Consider the following 22,888-nt stretch of genomic DNA (forward strand, 5'->3'; position numbering starts at 1 on the left):
ACACTAAGTGCTCGGATTTTTTAAACACCCCAAACACTTCAAATGGACAAAAGAAGAGGGTGAGAGCTATCTTATTTTCAACTTTATTTTTATTGGTGACACGATTACAGATAGAATGACCACAATCATACTAACAAACCAAAAACCTGTGCACAGAAACAAGACGAAGAAAGCGCGTCCAGATGTTACCCGGGTCTTTGGGTGGCGGCGGCGGGGGCACGCCTCTCTCCCACACTTCTGCAAGTGCCGGACACTGCGGTGACTGGAACACAATGAGATAGGCCTTCCAGGAAGGCGCGCCCCACAGCCGTCACGCCGGCAAAGACCACACAACCGTTTCTTCCCTGCTTTCCATGTTTCTTCTCCTCTTCGACCCTCTGCATTCTCACCACAAACACCCCGGTCCTGACTGTGCACAGATCAAGGTTTAACAGCAATGATTGTTGGGTGTCGGGAATACGCGTGAATTTCTTTTGCTTTACTAAATCTCCCCCAAAGTATGCCATGAGTATGTATTAAAGAGTTTTAATGGAAAAACATACATAAGATTTAATACTCAAAACACCAAAGATCATTCAAGAAATTTGAGACAAGATAGTTAACCATAATCCCACAATGACAACACTACTTTTAATTATCTTCTGTAATTTTTTTTTGATTTTAGACTTTATGCACACATATTCACTACGATCATAAATCACAAGCTTGTGCACCGATACGAGATGGAGGAAACAGATCAAGATGTTAACAGTAGTTGTTGGGTGTTGGGAATATGGGTGACTTTTTTGTTCTTTTCTAATTTATTTTGTATTTTCCAATTATTCCTCTGGGTGTGTATTATGCTTGCTAATTGAAGCAAGCATAATCAACTTTGTTATCAGGAAACTATTTTAAGAGCCATCTGAAAACATTAAGATGGAAGTGTTTAACCATAATTCCACAAAGGGAACACTTAATCTGAGTACACGTTTGGGACAGAGCTCTAAGCCTGTGCACAGAAAGAATAAGCAATATAGTGAGGAGTATATCTGTCATCTTTGGATGGTGGGTATATGGATTTTTTTTTCCCCTCCACTTTTCTGTATTCTCTGAGTGCCTGAATAATGAGCTCAAATTATGTTCACAATGGAAACGTGATTATAAACTTTTGATTAACACTATCATAAAGAACATTCAAGGAATTTAAGAAAATAATGCTCAACTATAAGCCTACAACAGCACCACCACCACAGCTTTTGACTATAAGCATACATTTTTAAACAGCTATAATTGTAGTATAAATATAATTCTGTGTCCTGCTTTCTCCACTTGGTATTCCGTAAATATATCTCCACGTCACTACATAACTCTCCATGATTATCATTTCTAGACAGCTGCATTCAGAGTCCACGGACACATTCCCTCCACCTTGCTCCTATTTTTGGCATTCATCAGCTGTTCCTGATCGCTCACTGACCAAAGGATGGTTGGCACGGACACTGGGCAGGTGGCTCTCTGAAAACACTCTACCAGTTGGTGCCGCTGACAGGATGAACGCCAGGTTCACCCCCACGCCCTGCAGGCTGGCTCCCAGCTCGCAGCCCCTCGGGGCTCCGGGGCGCCCGTTCCAACGCCGGGTCTCGTGATGCAGCTGCCCTCATTGACACCAGGCCACCAAGCGGCCCCTTCTCCTAACTGCCAGGACACCCTGCTCATTCATTCAACCTCCCCCATCGGGGCCTTCCAGTCACTGCTTCCGATGTTCCTTCCATCTGACCCTGCCCTCGCAGGTCTGGTGAGGCGTCAGGACCCCCGTCTCTGGCTCTCCCTGACTTTGGCGGTCCCTGCAGCTCTGACACACTTTCCCCAGCCCTCGTGGCAGGGACCTAGGAGGGGGGGGGTCCAGACGCGGCTCTCGAGCAGGTCTTCCCACTCTGCTCTCCCAAACAATCTGCTCTCAGCTTCTGCTCACTGCACCTACAAGGTCCTCTTTTTTTTAAGTTTTAAAAAAAATTTTAAAATTTTTTTGCCAGCCAACTCAAAGCCAAGAAATTTCTTAATAGTCCTTACACGAAGAGGGGGCGGGGAAGCAAAGGGAGGGCACAGGGCAGGACGCAGGAGACCCTAGAGCGGCGAGGTCAGCTCGGGCCGGCAGCGTGGGAGACCGGGGCGGCGGGGACGGGAGCCGCTCTGAGGGCGGCGGGGGTGCTTGTCAGGAAGGCGCGACCTGAGAGGGGGACAGATGGCAACGAAGCAAATTAAGGCTGCCGGGGAACCTGAGTCCGTGTCGAGCTCGAGTTGGCTGTAAAGAAAGCTTTTTTCTATTTTTTTTTTTTAAATGCAAGTTAGACAAGGGGTTGGTTGAGGGTCAGACAGGTGGAGAGGAGGATTAAGTCTCAGGTGGAAAGCTCTAAGGGTACTAGCTCCTGGGCACCCAGGGTGCAAACTTGCCATGTGGCGGCACGGAGGGGCCGAGCCACGTTGCTGCTTGTCACTTAAGGCAGGAAGCGCGCAAAGGGAAGTCATGAAGCCGTAGGCCCTCAACCGCATTTACAACAGGAGGGCCCCCTCCCCCTGTGGTTCGCAACCTTCATTAGGCACACGTGATCTAGTGATGGTTACAACCCACTCTTTAAAGGCAAGGATGTAAGACTCACAGGGAAAAGCTTCGGCTTTTGTAAAATTCACTATCGAAGAGACGTCAAGGTGGGTTAAAAAAATAACAAAAACTTGTAGTGTTTTTTGCATGAGACCCACTGCAAAGTTACAAGGTGGCAACCAACCAATGAGGTTACAAAAGGCCAATCCACATACAGTAAAGGCTTACACAGCACGAGGTTTCAGAAGTGTCGGTGTAGACGAGGCGCTGAAAAGGGATCAGAGAGGGCTTCCCTTCACGCAGCGAAGCGGGCAAGACGCTCTGACTTTCACGCCTACACCGTGAGGGGGTTATGTAGAGTAAGGAACCACACAGTCAGTTAGTCAAAAAGATACGGATAAGGTTCAAACAGCGCACAATAAATCTTTCTAAAGCTCTAAGATGCTTACAAATATACTGTAATTTGTTGCTCTCTTCCTCCTCCAAAAAAAAGAAAAAAGCAAAACCAGAGTACCAGGTGAGGTGTGTCTGCAGGTAAACGACCAGTGTCTGTCACACTCGGTCCAGTTCACTGTGCTGGGCTGTTCTGTGTACATCTCGGGAGGCTGTGCGCCGAGGTCCCGGGCTGTCACAGACGGGTGCTCTCTGCAGCCGCGAAGGCCCCGGCGGAGAGTGGCCGAGTGCCCTGCTGTCCCGCAGTACCTGCTGTGCTGGACACGGGAGCTGCAGGCGTCTGCACCTTGGGGCCGAGAGTCTGAATCCAGGCCGGTGGGTCAGGTTGTGCGTGGGTGAGGGGGGCCGGGTCCCAGTGGAGGCCCCGGTCCCAGTGGAGGCCCCAGCCCGCCGAGCCTCAGCTGGCGCGGGGCTGTGTCCGGGTGTCTGAAGTCCAGGTCGGGTGGGTGCAGTCCGGGCGGTTGCGGTGGGTCCGGTGAGTGTGGGTGAGGAGGGTCGGGTCCCAGGGGGGCCCTGGGCCTCAGCCGGTGTGGCTGTTCTGGTGCCTGGCCAGGGACAGGCGGTCGCTGAAGAGCTGCCCGCACACGTCGCACTTGAAGAGCTCGGCGTCGGGCCGGCCGCCCTCGGGGCCGCCGGCGCCCTCGCCGTAGAGGCCGGCGGGCTCCAGGATGACGAGGCTGGCGTGCGCCGTCAGGTGCTCGGCGTAGGCGGCGCCCGAGGGGCAGGTCTCGCCGCACTCGCCGCAGTCGTAGTACGGCTCCTCCACCTGGATCTCCTGCTCCTCGCCCTCCTCCTCGGGGTCCTCGATGCCCGCGCCGTCCGGCTCGTCGGCGTCGCCCTCGGGTTCTTCGGCGCGCTCCTCCGGGTCCTCGATGCCCGCGCCGTCCGGCTCGTCGGCGTCCATGTCGGGCTGCTCAGCCTCGGCGTGGGGCTGCTCCGCCTCGCCGCTCGGCTCCGCAGCCTCCCACTCCGGGCCCTCGGCCTCCCCGAGGGGCTCGGCCGCCTCCACCTCGGGCTCGGCCGCCTCCACCTCGGGCTCGGCCGCCTCCACCTCCGGCTCGGCCGCCTCCACGTTGGAGCCGCGGATGCGCAGGACTTCCCGGGGGACGAGGACGTGGGCCTCTGCCTCCTGGGCCGCGGCGGCCGCGCCCCCCTCCTGCAGGTGCAGCTTCTGGTGCTTGGTGAGGATGGTGCTGTGGATGAAGGACTTGCCGCAGTCCTTGCACTCGTAGAAGGGCCAGTCCCTCTTGGGCGGCTCCGTGAGGAAGGACGTGTGCACGAAGGCGGCCCCGTAGTCGTAGGGCTCGCCCTTCTCGTGCACGCGCATGTGCTCCTGGAGGTCGGCCTGGCTGGGGAAGGACTCGCCGCAGGTCTCACACTCGTAGCGCGGCTCCTCGCCCGGGTCTCGCTGCGGCTCCGTGGGCGCCGGGCCGGGCCCCGCCGCGCCCGTGCCCCCCTGGCCCTGATCAGGCAGGCCCTCGCCGGCGTGGCCTCGGGCGTGCTCGCTGAGGCCTGAGGCGTGGATGAAGTCCTGCCCGCACACCTGGCACTGAGGGCCCACCCCGGCAGGGGCGCTCTTCGGTGGGGCCTGCGGCCGCCGCGGGCTGGCAATCAGGGGCTGCATGAAGGGCTCGTACCGCCTGTGGCCGTAGAACTGGTCCTGCTCGTGGACCTTCTGGTGCTCGAAGAGGAACGAGCTGTGCACGAACGACTCCCCGCAGGCCGGGCACTCGTAGAGCTGCTCTCCGAGGCAGTCTTTCTGGTACTCGCTGACAGGCGGCATGTGCACCGCGGGGTGCGTGTACTCACGGCTGTCCACCAGGCACCCGCGGCCGTGCACCTTCTGGTGGTCCCGGAGGTCCGCGCGGTCTGCGAAGCCCAGCCCACAGTCCTTGCAACCATAGATGGAGTCTTCGGGCTCCTCGGGCTCCTCCTGCTCCTCCAGCTCTTCCTCCGGAGACCCATCCAGGCCCAGGTCCTGCATCACGGGCTCTCCAAACAGCTTCCCATCATGGAACTTCTCCCGGGCATAGATTTTCTGATGTCTGCCAAGGTCTTCAACGGTGGCAAAGCATTCCCCACACTCCTTACATTCATTGAGGACTGGCTGCTCGCAGTAACTGGTCTCACTTGTTAGCTCAGCATAGCTGGTCTGAGCTAGTGGTTCAGAGTAACTGGTCTCAGCTGCTAGCTCAGCATAACTAGTCTGAACTGCTGGTTCAGAATAACTGATCTGAGCTGCTAGCTCAGCATAACTAGTCTCAGCTGGTGGGTCATCATAGCTGATGTGAGCTGCTAGGTCAGCATAGCTTGTCTCAGCTGCTAGTTCAGCATAACTGATCTCAGCTGCTAGATCAGCGTAACTAGCCTCAGCTGGTGGTTCATCAAAACTGACCTGAGCTGCTGGTTCCGCATAATTGGTCTCAGCTGGTTCAGTATAACTAGTCTGAGTTGGTGGTTCAAAGTAACTGGTCTCAGCTGCTAGTTCAGCATAACTAGTCGGAGCTGCTAGTTCAGCATAACTAATCTGAGCTACTAGCTCTGCATAACTAGTCTCAGCTGGGGGTTCCTCAGCATATCTGGTCTGAGCTGGTTCCTCGGCATAGGTGGTCTGAGCTGGTTCCTCGGCATAACTGGTCTGATCTGGTTCCTCGGCATAACTGGTCTGATCTGGTTCCTCGGCATAACTGGTCTGATCTGGTTCCTCGGCATATCTGGTCTGATCTGGTTCCTCGGCATAACTGGTCTGATCTGGTTCCTCGGCATAACTGGTCTGATCTGGTTCTTCGGCATATCTGGTCTGAGCTGGTTCCTCCAAATATCTGATCTGAGCTGATTCCTTGGCATAACTGGTCTGAGCTGGTTCCTCAGAATAGCTGGTCTGAGATGGTTCCTCGTCGTACCGGGTCTGAGCTGGTTTCTCGGCGTAACTGGTCTGAGCTGGTTCCTCAGTATAACTGGTCTGGGCTGGTTCCTCAGAATAGCTGGTCTGAGATGGTTCCTCGTCGTACCGGGTCTGAGCTGGTTTCTCAGCGTAACTGGTCTCAGCTGGTTCTTCAGTATAACTGGTCTGGGCTGGTTCCTCAGAATAACTGGTCTGAGATGGTTCCTCGTCGTACCTGATCTGAGCTGGTTCCTCGGCATAACTGGCCTCAGCTGGTTCCTCAGCATAACTGGTCTGAGCTGGTTCCTCACTACAACTAGTCTGAGCTGGTTCCTCGGTGTAACTGGCCTGAGCTGGTTCCTCAGTGTAACTGGCCTGAGCTGGTTCCTCAGTGTAACTGGCCTGAGCTGGTTCTTCGGTGTAACTGGTCTCAGCTGCTGGGTCAGTGTAACTGGTCTGAGCTGGTTCCTCAATGCAACTGGTCTGAGCTGGTTCCTCAGTATCACTGGCTTCAGCTGATTCCTCGGTGTAATTGGTCTGAGCCGGTTCTTTGGTGTAACTGGTCTCAGCCGCTGGGTCAGTGTAACTGGTCTGAGCTGGTTTCTCAGTATAACTGGCCTCAGCTGATTCCTCAGTGTAACTGGTCTGAGCTGGTTCCTCAATACAACTGGTCTGAGCTGGTGCCTCAGTATAACTGGCCTCAGCTGGTTCCTTGGTGTAATTGGTCTGAGCTGGTTCTCCGGTGGAACTGGTATCAGCTGCTGGGTCATTGTAACTGGTCTGAGCTGCTTCTTCAATACAGCTGGTCTGAGCTGGTGCCTCAGTATAACTGGCCTCAGCGGATTCCTCAGTGTAATTGGTCTGAGCTGGTTCTTTGGTGTAACTGGTATCAGCTGCTGGGTCATTGTAACTGGTCTGAGCTGCTTCTTCAATACAGCTGGTCTGAGCTGGTGCCTCAGTATAACTGGCCTCAGCGGATTCCTCGGTGTAATTGGTCTGAGCTGGTTCTTCGGTGTAACTGGTATCAGCTGCTGGGTCAGTGTAATTGGTCTGAGCTGGTTCTTGAATACAACTGGTCTGAGCCGGTTCTTGAGTACAACTGGTCTGAGCTGGTTCTTCAATGCAACTGGTCTGAGCTGGTTCTTGAATACAACTGGCCTCAGCTGGTCCCTCGGTGTAACTGGTCTGAGATGGTTCTTCAATACAACTGGCCTCAGCTGGTCCCTCGGTGTAACTGGTCTGAGATGGTTCTTCAATACAACTGGCCTCAGCTGGTCCCTCGGTGTAACTGGTCTGAGATGGTTCTTCAATACAACTGGCCTCAGCTGGTCCCTCGGTGTAATTGGTCTGAGATGGTTCTTCAGTGTAACTGGTCTCAGCTGCTGCGTCAGTATAACTAGTCTGAGCTGGTTCCTCAATACAACTGGTCTGAGCTGGTTCCTCAGTATAACTAGTCTCAGCTGGTGCCTCAGTATAATTGGTCTGAGCTGGTTCTTCGGAGTAACTGGTCTCAGCTGCTGGATCAGTGTAACTGGTCTGAGCTGGTTCCTCAATACAACTGGTCTGAGCTGGTTCCTCAATACAACTGGTCTGAGCTGGTTCCTCAGTATAACTACCCTCAGCTGGTGCCTCAGTGTAACTGGTCTGAGCTGCTAGTTCAGCATAGCTGGTCTGAGCTGCTTCCTGGGCATAACCCATCTGCACTGACTGGCCTTGGTAGCTGGTCTGAGGGTCAGTGGAGGACAGGCTGCGAAGGGCAGACCGCAGGTAGCTCTTACTTCCGGAGAGCTTCTTCCTGTTGTGGGTCTTCTGGTGCTCAGCCAGCTCGGAGCTACGGACAAAGAACTCTCCACACTCTGGACATTCGTAAAATCTCTCTCTCGGGCGAAACGTTTGAGGCTCACCAAAACGCAGGGTGGGGATCATGGAGGCGTCGTAATTCTTGCGCTCGATGTTCTTCTTCTTGGCACGCGCCTTCTGGTGCTGGCGGCCGTCTGAGCTGGGGCTGGAGGCTTCGCCGTCTCTCTTCCACCCGCTGGGGCCTTCCCCGGCAAGGTGGTCCAGAGGGGCAGGGCGCGATGCGCGATAGAAGACTGAGCTCCTGAAGAAGCTGTGCCTGCCTCCGGCGTAAGGGCTCTCCCAGGCTGGGGGCTTCTGCGGCGGGTCACGAAGGCCTGAGAGGTATGTGGAGGGCTCTCCATCCTCCCTGAGGCTGCGGGGAGGCCGGAAGGCGGCCAGGCTGTGGAAGATGGCCCTCTCGTAGGTGCTCCTCTCATAGGCCCGGGCCTCCTGGCCGTCTTCGGGGTTGCTACTGGCAGTGAATGCCTTCTCTTCGTCCTCGTCCTCGGGCGGCCTGGTGATTGTGTGACTCTTCTGAGAGCTGGGCATAGACATGCTGTGGAGCAGCGGCTTCTCATACCCCCGGCTGTTGAAGTAGCTCTTCCGAGAATGAATTTTCTGGTGCTCCATGAAGTCTGAGCTCCGCCCAAAGGCATCCCCGCCCTCTCTGAAGTCGTAGAGCTTCTCTTTGGAGTAGGTTTTCTGGCGCCTCTTCAGGGACTGGCCAGGAACGAAGGTCTCCTCGAAGGCTCTGGCCCTGCCATCGGACGGGCTCCCCCGGCCGTGGGTCTTCTGGTGCTCCCGCAGGGCTGCGCTGTGGTGGAAGGTCTCCCCACAGACCTTGCACTCGTAGCGCTTCTCCTTCCCGCAGGCCCTCTGCAGCTCGCCGAGCATGGGGGTGCGCCTCACGGCGCCCGTGCTGCGCTCCTTCTCCCGGTCCTCATGGTTGTGGATCTTCTGGTGCTCGACCAGGGCCGAGCTGTGCAAGAAGGTCTCCTTGCACACCTTGCACTCGTAGAACTTGTCCTTGCCATACATCTTCTGAAGCTCACTGAAGGTGGGGCTGGGCAGGAAGGGCTCGTCCTGCTCCTCGTCCCCACTGCCCCCGACGTGCTCTCGGGCCTGGCCCCGCCGATGCTCGGCCAGGCCGGCACTGTTGCCGGCGGCCTGCGCACCCTCAGAGCGCCTGGCACCCGCGGGCCTGCCCTGGGCCTCGCTGACGGCGGCACCGTGGATGAAGGACTCCCCGTACTCATACAGGCTCTCCCGGGTGTGCACGATCTGGTGATCCACGAACTCAGAGATGACCGCGAAGGACCTCCCACACTCGTCGCACACGTAGGGCATGGCCGCCACGTCCAGCGGCTGAGACAGGGCCACGGGCGGAGCGCTCAGGCTGCTGGCACCCGCTGCCTTGGCGGCCCTGCGGGCCTCGCCTCCGGACTCGAAGGGCCGTTTCCTCGCTCCGCCCCTGGGATCGTGCACTGGGCCCTGCCCCTCCACATCGAAGTGGTAGCGCCTTTTTCTCTCGAGAGCACGCTTTTTGGAAACCGGGTCTGAGCTACAGCTGAAGCCTCCTCCCCCAAAGGCACCCCCCTCTGGGCCCCTCTCTGAGGCTCCCGCCTCCCTCCTGCTGAACGATGCTTCCTTCCAGTCGCCGCCTGCCCTCCGGGAGAGCCGGTGCGGCCGCTCACTTGGCTCCCGCACCCGCCCGGACCTGGAACTGCGGGCCACGTCCTTGATGAACTTCTCCATGATAACCCCGTGAGAGGATTCGGCCTCACAGATGCCCCGCCGGTGGGCTGACTTCTTGGTCTCAGGCGCCGTCTTCAGACCTGGAAGAAGCCCCGTGTGAGCACTCCCTGGTGCCCTGGGATGAACGCCTGTACCCTGTGCCCCGACCGCGTGACCCCAAGTGTCACTGCACGCCACCACATATCCATGTGCATGCCCTGTGTGACTGTGTGCTGCTGCGTGTGTGCACATGCCACCCCGTCAGGGCATGCTGCCATGTCTGTGCACACCCCCCAATGCATGGCAGTGTGTGTGCACCGCCGTGTCTGTGCACACCCCCCAACGCATGGCAGTGTGTGTACACCGCCGTGTCTGTGCACACCCCCCAACGCATGGCAGTGTGTGTACACCACCGTGTCTGTGCACACCCCCCAACGCATGGCAGTGTGTGTACACCGCCGTGTCTGTGCACACCCCCCAACGCATGGCAGTGTGTGTACACCGCCGTGTCTGTGCACACCCCCCAATGCATGGCAGTGTGTGCACTGCCGTGTCTGTGCACACCCCCCCATGGCATGTCTGTGCACACGCCCAGCGCCCCGCTCCTGCAGCAGGGCCTCACGCTCACCTCTGCTGGTGCTCGGGTAGGCACTTCTCTTTGACCTTGCCGAGTGGCCCTGGGTCATGTGTGAGTGGCCGTCGTCCTCGGCAAGCTGGACCCCTGTCCGCAGGAAGAACACAGCATGAGACGTGTCACCGTGGATGACGGGCTCTCTCTCAGGTGCTGAGCGTGCCCTGGACGGCCTGTGTCTCACTCTCCTCTCCTCACTGTCCATTCCTTGGCCCCTTGCCCAGCCTGTCTTGGTTAATTTTCCGGACTCTGCTGACAAGCTTGTGCAGAGGCCTTGAGCGCCCCTAAACCCAGAGCGTCCTTGCTGGCTCTCAGGCTCTGCCCGTTTCCCCACCTGTCACTGCCAGCACGGCCCCTCTCGGGGCCACTGCCACCTCAGACCTGACCACGTGTCCACTGGGGAAGCCACCCAGGACCCCAGACCTGCCTCAGAGCAGACTGGAGTCGCAGGGCGGCACTCTGGGGTGAGAGCCATGTGGGCGTGGCCCCGCCAGAGTGGGTCACAGGACCACTCCCCTTCCGCCTGGAGCCGTTCTGACCGCTTCGAGCACTCACCCAGTGAGAGCAGCTTCCGGTAGTTCTCCATGTTGTCCTGAATCGGGTTCTGGGGCTTGCGATCCTCGGTGAGGGCCACCATGTCCTGGTACAACACCGCCTCCTGCAACCGCAGATGTGCCCTCAGTGGGGTCTGCCCGGGCGACCGCGGCCAGGGCCGCGCCAGCGGCGCGGGAGCCACACACACACACACACGCGCACACAGTGTGCGGCAAGTGCTCACAGCGCCGGGGGTTCCGAGTGATCTGGTCAGGCTCTACTAGGGACCTACGTCGTACCTACCTTGGCGCTACACTCTGAGGAAGCTCCCAAAGACGGAGGGCACATATTCCTTGCCCTCATGCAGCTTATCATTTGGTTGGAGAGAAACAATCAGAGAACAGTAAACAACAAAGCGGGGTGCAGAGAGTCGGCGCTAAGCGGGCGTGGCGGGGACGGCTCAGGGTGGGCTGGGGGGGCGTGAGCAAGACCCGCAGGTGTGGGCGGGGCTGTGAGCGCTGCTGAGGCCCCAGGGAGGGCATGGAGCCTGAGGGGCCCCCAGCGGCGCAGCCAGAGGAACTCCAGGGTCAGAGGCGCTCAAGCACCTTCACGACCGAGCAAGCTGGGAACAGAAGGCCTCCCAAACCTCAGCGTCCTCATCTGTGAAATGGAGAGGAGGGTGTCCACCTGCCCCCCCCAGGCTGTGGGGGCCCTGTCACCTGGGCTGCTGACCTGGGGCGAAGTACGGAGGAGCTAACACTATGTGTGCATGTCCTGCCACGTGGTCTGCGGCACGTGGGGCTAAGTGTTGGGGAAGACTGGGTGGGACTCCCCTGGCGGGCCAGCAGTTAAGACCCTGGGCTTCCACTGCAGGGCACGTGGGTTCAGTCCCTGGTCAGGGAACTGAGACCCCACACGCCATGTGGCCCGGCCAAAAAGTAAAAAAAGAAAGATTATGTAAATAAAACATAAGTTGTTGTCATTACTGAACTATTATGTAAAGATACTTTGATATTAAATTTGCTATAGTTCTAGGAACTATACAACAGGACAGCCATGTGGAAGCGTAGCAGAGAAAACAAAAACGATGTGGGCACAATTAGGTGCAGCTCCTACTGAGAAAAATAAACAGGCACAGACATTGGGGTTTAAGAGAAAGAAAACCTCCTTTATACAACTGCCACTGTTCAGCAATTAGAAACAAAACCCCTGGCAAAATGAAGCAGAGCTTCAGAAATGAACCCCTTGCCAGGCCAGGGCTGTGGAGTCCAGGACGGGAAGCTGCCGAACCAGGAGGCACCGCCGGACTGCCGGTGCTGACCGCCGAGAGCTAGATGCTCCCTTTCTGGGGGCAGCCCATCCTCCACGGTGGGCAGCTCCCCGGAGCGGGCGCTGCGCGGCACTCAGGGCTGACAGCACCCCCTCCTAAGGCCTCCCCAGGATATCACAGTGCAGGAGAAGCCACAGGGGTGGGGAGCACAGGTGTGTCTGTGGTGGGACAGGAGGAAACCGGAGCTCCTAGCTTGGGGCTGGCAGAGAGCAGACGAGGTCGAGAATTTGGGGGGCCGAGGGTGCCACAGGGCACCACCCCTGGTGCTAACAGACCTCAACAGGCAATGGCAAAAGGAAAGGGGCACTTCTGACACCTTCCTGTTGGTCGAACCTGAGTGACACAGACGTGCATTACGGTCTGGACTACACTGTCCCCAGGGCGGGGAGCGCTGCTCTGACTTGAGCTGGCCCAACGAGTAGGCAGCCCTGAGCTGCGCCTGAGCCTCTCAGACGCTGCCTTCTCACATGGCTGCACAGGCGCCCTCCTCCACGCTGCCACCTCACGTGCGACCCTTCTTCCGGAGCCCCTCCTTGCCCGTGCCCCTGTCCTTAGTGCACAGGGACTCAAGTGACAGCGTGCCCGCCGCGTGCCAGGCCGCACACTACGCATCTGTGTGTGGCTCATGCATCCCTCACAACAGCCCTGGTGAGGCTATTATCACACCCATTTCACAGATGAGGAAACTGAGGCTTGGTGCAGCTAGCGGGCTGGCAGGTGGCAGAGCCAGGCTGCAGACTCAGCTCTTCTCGGCTCCAGGACCTGAGTGCCCTCTCCCTCCACTCTGTGCACGGGGCAGGTGACCCCCAGGGGACACGAGTGCTGACCTCGTTGGTGAGCCAGAAAACAGGCAGCAGTCACTGTGGCCACTGGCCACCCCTGGGCTCTCTCCCCAACCCTGGTGGGCTTCCAGGTGGCAGACAACTCAGCCTCCCGAGAAAGAAAGGCACCTCCAACACGGAGTGAAGACGGCCCTCCCAGAACGAGAGGAAACCTGGGCGCACCTCGGATCTGGCATCCAAATCCAGCAGGGAGTCCCTGCGTCTGTGCTCTCTTTCCTTGGCTCTCTCCGCCAGAGGAAGTGCAAGATCCCGCTGGTGAAACCCTGGGAAGGGAGAGGCAGCATGAACAAACGTGGCGCGGTTGGCAGGCAGGCGAGTGGGGGGGGGGTCGCGGGGACACGTACTGCTCCTGGGGCTCCGGACGGACGGCCAGCGGTCCCGTGACTCCATGTCCCGGCTTCGGCCGCGGCGGCGCTCCCGCTCCCGTGCCCGGCCTCGCTCCCGGTCTCGCTCCCAGTCCTGGTCCCAGTCCCGGTCCCGGTCCCGGTCACCTGCGGACACAGACACGCAGAGCTGACCGTGTGCTCTGCACGCCCCTCCACACCTGAACGCTATGTCTGCTCTCCCCTGGGAGCTGGGTCCCACACTGAGGGGCAGATGCCCCGGACACTGCGGCCTGGAACTGCTTCCGGGGCCTGGGCCCGCTTCCGCGGCCTCGCGCAGGCTGGCCTGGCCTTGGTCAAGCCGCTGCCCTCAAGGGGCCCGTTCCCGCTTCAGGCTCTCCCGGTGTCCCAGCTCCTGAGGTCTCCGCCTTCAGAAGGGCCATCTGCCAACCCCCCACAGCCTGGCCAACCCCAGCCCGTCTTAATGTGCCCCCACCTGACTACAGATAGACAAAGCACTGTCCCCGGAGCACTGCTGCTCCAGAAAGTTCTCTGGAGAACCTTGAACAAATGACAGCTGTGCAGGCAAAGTGGTGATGAACTTTCCCCCCCGGAGGCGCTGGGCACAGTCTGAAACAGCCTGTGGCAAATTCCAAATAGCTTCAAATTTTTAAATGTTTTCCCTCATCACTGAACAGTAAAAAGTTGTATTTCACTCCACGGATGTATCTGCTTTGATGAAAACGTCTCATTCCGCCATCCCGGAATCCCCCGCCTCAGATTCCCGAGCAGCAGCAGCAGCAGGGCCCCAGAGAAGGGTTGCACGCAGACCCAGCGGCGGCGGGTGGCTACTCACTGCAGCAGGGGAGGGCAGGGCGCGGCGGTGGGGACTCCGCGGCCCTCCGGCTCATGCCGCCTTCGCTGTGGGTGTCGCTGCTGTTGTCGTCTGAGGGGACACCAGACACGGCTCAGGGGCTCAGCCACGCTTGTCCGTTAGCTTAGACCCCGAGGGCGCCCGCTACGTCCCTCTCCATCGCCCCCAGCCCCGGTTAGACCATCAGAGCTGGGGCAGGGAGGGCTCCGGCTCCTTGCGGGCAGAAAGGCCGCGGTTGCCACCTACACCGCCCCCCCACCGCCCGCCCCGGCCCCCAGCACGGTCCCGCCGCCTTCCCCTCGGCTCACCTTCCGGCTCGTACATCTCCTCGTAATCCTCCAGCAGAGCAACGAGCTTCTCGCAGGTCTCTGGCTTTTGTGCGTACACCCAAGGCTTGATCTTTTCCGGAAGGATGGTCAGGTACTGCTCCAGAACCAAGACCTCGATGATCTCCTCCTTGGTGCGAGTCTCCGGCTGCAACCAATCGAGGCAGAGGTTTCGGAGTTTGAGAAGGGTCTTCCGAGGCCCAATGAAATCCACGTAGAGGAAGTTCCGAAACCTCTGATGAAAGAACTCAGAGTCAGTGGCGCCTTCTCCTGGGATGGAGTCCGGCTCAGACAAGTCACTGTCTAGCTCATACAGGTTTGGGGCCCAAGACTTCTTGGGTTTGGTGGCGGACAAGGACTTGGGAGGCAGCATGTCTCTAAGGAAAAGTTTCACTGGAGGAACCCAACATGCGCCAACAGGGCAGACGCGGCAGCGGGGGCAGTCAGTGCTCAGGGACCTGCGGATCGTAAGGAGACACACATGTCCCAGGGGTTGAGGACCGCCCGGCGGGAGGACAGGCCCAGAGGGGCGCCGCACCACACCCCCGACACAGACACACGCGAGGAGCCGCAAGCAGCATGCCGGCCACGGAAGGACCGCGCTCTGCTCCTGACTGCCTCTGGGACCCTGGGCCTCGGCGCCCGCGGCCTGCAGTCCGTCCCTCCTCGGCAGACCCGGGGCCACAGGCCCGCGTGCCTTCCGCGGCCGGGCCTTCACGGCCTCAGTGTACAGTGCGGGGAAGCCGCACACACACGTGACGGCGCGGGTCCTGGGCTTCAGGTGCTCTGGGCAACTTCTCTGCGCCTGTGCTCCGCATGTGCAACACGTGCTGACCAAGCTAACGGCCCCTGAAACCAGCAGCTCAGCGCCTCTGCACACTAGCCACGCCCCCACCGCACCACCCAGGGGGCTGCCCCGCGTCTGCGTCTGCAGGCAACAGCTCAGCGCCTCTGCACGCTAGCCACGCCCCCACCGCACCACCCAGGGGGCTGCCCCGCGTCTGCGTCTGCAGGCAGCAGGCATGCCTTCTCCCCCGGCATGCGCCCTGAGGGCAGCCCTGGGCTCCTGCTTGCACCCCTGCCTCTGGTGCCTGAACCGAGGTCAGTCTACTGGTGCTCCAGGCACCTCTCGAATTTAGTCTTAAATATCTGAGCTAACTGGCCTGGGCCCCACTGTGAAGGGATCAGAGACAGATGCTTCCCTCACTGGGAAGGTCAGGGGTCGACATCAGCCCTGACGGTGTTTCGTGGAGCTCGGATGCTGGCACCCAGCTCAGCGAGCCGGCAGAAGGTGGGACGGGGCGTCGCTGAGTCTGTGGGAACCCCACATCAAGTACTCATATCCGTGGTGATGACATGCCCAAGCGACCAGCAGGCTTCTGTGCGCCCCGCACCTCCTCCTGCTCTGGCCAGCCTCGCCCGAGATCCAGGGGCCTCCAGAGACCAGCACGCTACTCCCTTCACCCTCCCGACGCTGCATCTCTAGTCTAGGGTCTGCCCTCACCTTGCTGAGAGAGCTTCTCGGGCCGTGTGTGAGAGCTGGCTCCCCGTCCTCCTCTCACTCTGGCGGCATCAGCTAAGGCTCCTCGCCCCCCTCCACCTGAGCCGCTCAGCGGCCCACGAGCCCTCCGGCCCGCCCTGTCCTCAGTGGTGGGCCACGCTGGAGCAGAAAGCAGGCGGCACAGCAAAGAAGTCCAGGTCGGGGTGCAGTAACTTACCTGACAGTTTTGTACTTCTGGCTTTACTTCCAGAGAAGGACAAAACCACATGCAGCAAAAATTCTTTTTTGTTTTAAAAGGAAAACCAGTAAGTTTAAAAAAAATTGTTTTTAATGTCTAAAGAGAAAACAAAAGGGGTTTCAATTATTTCGTCTCACAGCAGCCTTCCTGCCCAGGGCCAGAGCACCTCTCTGCGGTGCGCTCCGCTCTGCCCCGTGCACACACCCCCACTCTCTCTGCAGCGTCCTGCCCGCCAGCCGGGCAGACCCTTGCCTCCGCCACTCCCATTCTGCCTGCCCTGCCCTCCTCTCCTCCACAGCAGACAGGGCACCAGGTGACAGCCTGCTGGGCAAGCCCCTCAGCTCTGGAGAGCCGCCGTGAGCTGACCCAGAGCCTGGCTAAGAGGGACTGCCTGACCAGAGCAGGGCCCTCAGAGCCCGTGGGGGACAGGGCAGCGAGCCCTGATCCCTCCGTGGCCTCCAATTCAGAGAACATGCTCCCCTAGACAGCCACAGCCCCGCCTCTCAAGAGGAGGACACCCCTGGGTATGTAAATCACCTGGTGGGAACAGGGTCCCTTCCGGAACTTCTGAACAAGTAGCTATCCGCAGGAACAGTCAAAATGCCAGGGACCTGCAGACATTTTAAAGAAAGAAATACATGGACAAATCAACACAGAAGTGTCAAGACTGTCAGAGAATTCATTCTCCATGTGGCTGTGGACTGAGACCGCGCTGTGGGCAAGGCCTTAGGTGTCGTCTTCAAGAAAAGGCCCACTCCCACATCTTATAAACCAACCAGAGACAGGAGGTAGAAAGCTTTTGAGTTTCTGCTATGAAACCTGAATGATTTAAGAAATCTAAGACAGAGAGCTCCGGGCAGACCAAATTCCCTTCTGAAGCAGACACGTACTACTAGGACTGCTGAGCCACACCCCTTGAAACTGCAAGCCACACCCCCTTGAGACTGCAAGCCACACCCCCTGAGACTGCAAGCCACACCCCCGAGACTGCAAGCTACACCCCCGAGACTGCAAGCCACATCCCCCCTGAAACTGCAAGCCACACTCCTCGACCCCATTTGTTCCTACACTAAATCTTTTATAATCTCTATACATATTACATCGTTTCTAACAAAATGAGGTCACACTAGGGGCTCTCTGTGTGCGTGTATTGTTAGACGCAGTAATTTTTGATAGACATCTTTCCAATCAGTATACATAGACTGACGTCATTGTGTCTAAAGGCCACACAATCTTCCTTTCTATGGATCCAGTCAATTCACACTTGATGGAAATGACTAATGTAAAAGCTGTTTAAAGCATTAAATGAAAATACTAGGGTATGAAACGGTATATAGCATATGTGGCATTCTTACTGCAAACATAGTCATTTATATACACACAGAAAACGATGAGGATGTCCCCACATGGAATGAAATGCAGTTTTAGAAAGCAAAGCTAGAGATGGAGGCGTGTTTATACTGAAATTCTTATGGCCATTGCTAAAGAGCTGCACAAAGTCATGTCTACACACAGAAACACACCCACATAAATGTGATGGATACAAGGTCCCAGCTTTCACATCACATCCCCCCCAACCAAATGTTGCCTAACATCCACTTATGCTTCACTCTGGTGGCCTGAGTTTGAAGCCTTAATGAATTGGGCATAGTCTTACTAAAATCAAAAAAGCTACATAGGTACTTAAATGTGTGTAAGTGCGTACAAACCAAGGTAGAAGCAAATTTCCATACAAACTGGGGCCTTCCCTGGTGGTCCCGTCGTTAAGGCTCTGTGCGTCCAGTGAAGGGGGCACAGGTTTGACCCCTAGTCGGGGAACAGATCCTACATGCCACACAGTGGGCCAAACGATACGTAAACAAAACTTGTATAAGGACCGTTAGTAAAGAGAGGTAAACCGAAAAAAGAAATGATTAATAAAACACACTTTACTATACATTCCAATTTACAATGTTATTTGAAGTTCACAATCAGAAAAAAATCTGAATCTAAATTTGAAGTAAGCTCAGCAGCTGTGGGGCTTTCCTCTCCTTTCTGTTGGCCAGTGCCCATCAGGAGCCCCTCCTCCTGTGGCTCCCTCCCTCTCTCCTGCTCCCTACCTTATCAGAGGGGCTGGAATTGAGAAGTTAGTGCCTTCGTTTCAGGGGCAGCAGGCGGCACGCTCTCTTCTCGTATGTGCTCCGTTCTCCTGCCTGTCTCTGCACACAGCCTTACTTTTTTCAATGGCTTTCATTACCCAAAAGACTATGAGCTCCAAGGAATCACTTCCTTTCCCACTCAGGGTCATGACTGATAGAAGACTCAATGAATTTCTCCTGCTTCCTTAATCACCCAATAAGAAAGAAAGGGGAGGCCTGAAGGAGTAGCTCAAAGTTGGGAAAAGAGTCTGGACACTGCAAAGGATGGTGTGAGACCAGGAGACTCTGGCGAACACACGGTCCACCGGAAGAGTCTGCACGTTCTCAGCGAGCACGAACGGTGCTCATGGTCAGATGGAACACGTGTGCAGCAGGGCAGGGTCAGGGTTAGGAAGCACACGCTCACCCCAAGGATGGTGTGGCACTGTGAGAAGGGGCTTCAGCTCACCTGGACAGACACCTGGCGTTCGGACCTCGTCCCTCTTCCTCCTGCCGATCACCTCGGAGAAGAGCAGAACAGAGCTGAGGAAGGAAAAGAAAACACGAGACCTCACATTTATTTTCCAAATACTGGAATCCCCAGGCTGGAAATGACCCCACACAGTTTCATCTTGACCTCCCACGGGGTGGACAGCTCATCAGTCTCACCCCCTGGGGTGTACGCTGTACTGTGGGCTGTAATCACAGCCTTCCCCCAGTGAGGTCATGTCAGTGGGTGTGCAACCAACTCTAAGTGTGTGTCTCAGAACCTTCTCTAATAAGCAGAGCAAAATAGTGAAAACACAGGACTTGGGGCTGATAAATTCAAGACCCCAATTTCCCACTTATTAGCTCTGTTGCACTGGCCACCCTTCTAAAGTCAAGGTATACACATTGCAGATAGAAACTGGAGGGAGAAAGAAAATAGTAATGGCTAAGAAAATAGTACTATTTATTGCTAATTATGTGCCTCCTATAGTGCTTAGTACCTTACTTTCAGCATCTCTATTAATTCTCACATTATTAATTTTCTACATATTTTACAAAAATGAAGCAGAGAACTCAGCCTCAGAGTTCACGGCAATTACAGATCAACTAATGTAATTTTGGAAAACAGTACATCTATAGATATTTTCTATGGAAACCTATGGAACAATGATATAGACACCACTTAGAAAGATGAGCTGAAATTCTAGTTTGCCATGCGATGACCAGTGACGCAATGCCAGAAGGTTTACGGTGCTGCACACCTATGCAGCATGAAGAGACTAGCTTATATCAGGACCTTAATAACAGTCATCAGCATTGCTATGAGGTAACGGCATCATTACTTAACCTTACACAACGTTTGAGGTTATCAACAAGATCCCTGTGGACGACACTACACGTTTCAAGTCCCACCGTGACTCGGAGCATGTGTTCAATCCGTGGCCTGTAGAAGCTCCTTCAGGACTGTGCCTCTGGCTTTTACGAACGCTAGCAGTTGTCAGCGTTTTATTTATAATTAGGTTCCGCCCACCACACACTTGGCAACGCCCCCCTCACACCACCCCTCCCTGCTGGGGCCGCCCCGCCCCGCCCCTCAGCCCCTCCCACCTGCCAGCACCGCCTCCGTCCCGCCAGGCCCAACGCCACGCCTCCCTCAGAGCCTTCCGCCACTGCACAAGCTCCAGGCCATCTACGAGCTTTCTTCCTTCGAGTCACCTCCTACCACCCTCAGAGCCTCCCACCCTCAAATCTCATATGCACAGCCTCCTCCACCCTCTCACTTAGGAACCCACCCTCTCCCAAATCTACTAAGGTTCTGTTTCCCACGTGACCCCTGGATGTGCACATTTGAATCCTGTCCCACAGCCCCCATTCCCTCCAGGGAACATGGCGCCATCACGCGGCCACTGAGACGTGGTGCAGAGGCAAGCAGCGGGCCACCTGGTGCCTGCACAGCGGAGAACGCGGGGCGGGCTCGGTCTCCCGGGACACCAGAGGCGGTGGCCCGCTAATCCAGCCCCGCTGGCACTCACGGACGGTGCATGCGCAGCAAGCAAAGCCCACCCCCTGCCATTCAAGATGGCGCCTGCACAGTAAGCCTCACTGCCACCTGTCGGTCGGCGGAGCTCTAGGTGGGCAGAGAGCTCTGCAGCCCCTCCCCCGGCCCGCCCCCTGAAGCCAGCCGCACGGTCATTCAAGATGGCGCCTGCGCAGTAAGCCTTGGCGCCCCCTGTCGGCCACCCGAGCACTAGCTGGGTAGGGGTTTGCAGCCCCTCCCCCGGGCTGCCCCTGCAGAACCACCGTCATTCAAGTTGGCGCCTGCGCAGTAAGCCTCGGCCGCCACCTGTCAGTCAACAAACAGCGCTGGAGTGGGCAGGGCTCTGCAGCCCCGCCCTCGGCCCGCCCCTGCGCCCAGCCCCGCGGCTATTCAAGATGGCGCCTGCGCAATAAGTCTCGGCGCACCTGTCAGTCAACAGTGCTAGAGAGGGCAGAGCTGTGCAGCCCCGCCTTCGACCCGCCCCCTGAGACCAGCTCCGCTGCCATTCAAGATGGCGCCTGCGCAGTAAGCCTCACCGCCACCTGTCAGTCAACAAACAGCGCTGGAGCGAGCAGGGCTCTGCAGCCCCTCCCTCAGCCCGCCCCCTGCTGCCAGCCCCGCTGTCATTCAAGATGGCGTCTGCGCAGTAAGACTCGGCGCCACCTGTCAGTCAACAAACAGCGCTCGAGTGGGCAGACTGCTACAGCCTCTCCCTCTGCCCGCCCCGAGACCCGCCTCACTGTTATTTAAGGCAGCGCCTGCACAATAAGCCTCAGCCTGTCAACAAACTGCAGTGGGGAGGGCAGGGCTCCGCAGCCCCTCCCTCGACCTGACCCCTGCAACTCGGCCGTCATTCACAATGGTCCCTGCGCAGTGAGCCTCGGCGCCACCTGTTGGCCAACACACACAGTGTCACAGCGGGCAGGGCTTCACAGCACTCTGCAGCGCTCAGTCCCCACAGACGGCCCGCGGTCCCACGCCCTCGGCCCAGCCAACAGGGCAACTGTGAAATGCGGCTAGGCTGCACCCACTGCCCAGTCCCCACGGCGCCAACCAGAACATGGAGCCAGAAACATCCCAGGGTGAAAGCAGTCCAGAAAGCAGTCCAGAAAGGAGTCATGCTCCGCAACCCCAGAGCAGCCAAGGAGAGGCAGCGGGCACAGTGACAGCCCGTGACCCTGTCCCTCAGGACAAACAGCTCCTTCCTGACAACAGTGTGGCCCCTGCTGATCAAAAAGAAGCCCCCCTCCCGTCACCAGACCGCACGCCTGTCAGGGCGACGCATCGCGGCAAGCCTCTGCGGCAAGCGTCCGCGGCAAGTGTCCACGGCCGACCCGAGACCAGCAAAACGGGTGAGACAGAGGACCCCCGCAGCCTTCAATCACAGCACAGACTCCGGCACAGACCCGCGGCCCCGCCCCGGCGGCTGGCCAGCCAGACCGCGCCGGCCGAGCCTCTGCCGCCCCCATCAAAGATGGCGCCGCGGCGGCGCGTTTGACTGGACGGTCTCTTCTGAGACCCGCTGTCACGACAGCCCTCGGCCCCTCCCCAGCCAATCAGAACAGCGTCCTCGCAGCCCATCTCCGCCGCCGCTTCCAAGACAGCGCCAGGGCGGGTGGGCCGCAGCTCGTCACCGCCCTGAGAACACACCCCACAGGCACTGCCACCCTCGGCCCCGCCTATAGCTCCTCCCGCCGCCACTGCGGCAAGCAAGCCCCGCCCCAGACACCGGCAAGGATGCAGGGGTGGCCGGAGGGGACCTGGCTAGTCTAGGACCCCGGGGGATAGGGGTGTCCCTTGCAGTCCCCAGACCGAGCTGAGGAAGACGGGGGGCACCCCGTGACTTCCTATGCTCATTACGGACCGCCGCCACTGCTCCGGCACCCACCCCAGCGGACTGCGGAGCCCGGAGCCCGTGGCCGTCCCACCCCCTGCCCAGGATGATCAGCCGTCCCTGTACCCGCTACGCCCAGGACAGGTGGCACGGGAGCCCCGACCCGACTCCAGCTGGCCGCGCAACATGGTGCGGCTGCGGCAAGCGCGGCAGCTCTCGCCCTCTGACCAGGGTCCCGGCTCTGCGGCATCCATCCCGGCGCACCATCCAGATGCGGTGGTGCGGGCCGGGGCAGCCGGACTCACCTCACCGGACCTCAAGGCACCGCCCTGCCCCGGGCTGACAGCTCGACCACTGAGCAGCCTGTGCAAGCTCTAGTGCCCCCACACGGCCCCAGGCGCTCAGCGGCGCCACCAGCCAAGGGTGGACATGTCCGATCCTCTGCTCCAACCTCCTTCTCCCGCAGCTCACGGCGTCTGCACCGAGCCCCGGCCCCGCGGCTCCTTGTCTGCTTCTCCGCAGAGGCGGGGCCGGGCACCGGCCAATCAACGGCTGTGCTCTGCGCCCGGGGCCCCTCGCCACACCCTCAGCCCTGCCCATCGGGCCGCGGTTGCCGTGGCGACTGTTTGGCGCGAAGGCAGGAGGTTGACGTCAACGGAGCAAACGCGAGGGGCCCTGAGGAAGGGTCTGGAAAGGGGGGGTGTGTTCGACCCCCACACAAAGAAGGGGGGGGTCACACGGAGAAAGCCTTACCAACGACTCCCAAATGCAAATCGTCTGAAGAGACCAAACAAACAAACAAACAACCCCGTACATTTGTCTAA

The 22,888-nt window shown here is 58.2% G+C and overlaps 2 protein-coding genes across 2 annotated transcripts in view; one reads left to right on the forward strand and one right to left on the reverse strand.

Moving 5' to 3' along the window:
* LOC138097115 (zinc finger protein 805-like) overlaps positions 1-22,888 on the forward strand; it is a 724,976-nt gene that overhangs the window by 299,609 nt on the left and 402,479 nt on the right. The window lies entirely within an intron of this gene.
* PEG3 (paternally expressed 3) lies at positions 112-14,721 on the reverse strand. The gene is made up of 7 exons (XM_068991819.1): positions 14,331-14,721; positions 14,005-14,094; positions 13,170-13,316; positions 12,988-13,088; positions 10,675-10,777; positions 10,117-10,209; positions 112-9,589 (listed from the first exon to the last, which is right to left on the reverse strand). The coding sequence occupies exons 1-7, from the start codon at positions 14,719-14,721 to the stop codon at positions 3,552-3,554; spliced, it is 6,963 nt and encodes a 2,320-aa protein (XP_068847920.1). The 3' UTR covers positions 112-3,551.

Source organism: Capricornis sumatraensis, chromosome 20 (genome assembly GCF_032405125.1).
Source record: "Capricornis sumatraensis isolate serow.1 chromosome 20, serow.2, whole genome shotgun sequence".
NCBI lineage: Eukaryota > Metazoa > Chordata > Mammalia > Artiodactyla > Bovidae > Capricornis > Capricornis sumatraensis.

What these genes read in the sequence shown, in the direction of transcription:
- PEG3 (XM_068991819.1), bottom strand. Translation starts at nt 14,721, where the DNA reads ATGCTGCCTCCCAAGTCCTTGTCCGCCACCAAACCCAAGAAGTCTTGG. An exon ending in CCCTGCCCTCCCCTGCTGCA is followed by an intron (nt 13,317 to 14,004) that starts GTGAGTAGCCAC and finishes CTGTGTCCGCAG; the next exon opens with GTGACCGGGACCGGGACCGG. An exon ending in CTACCCGAGCACCAGCAGAG is followed by an intron (nt 9,590 to 10,116) that starts GTGAGCGTGAGG and finishes GGCTTCTTCCAG; the next exon opens with GTCTGAAGACGGCGCCTGAG.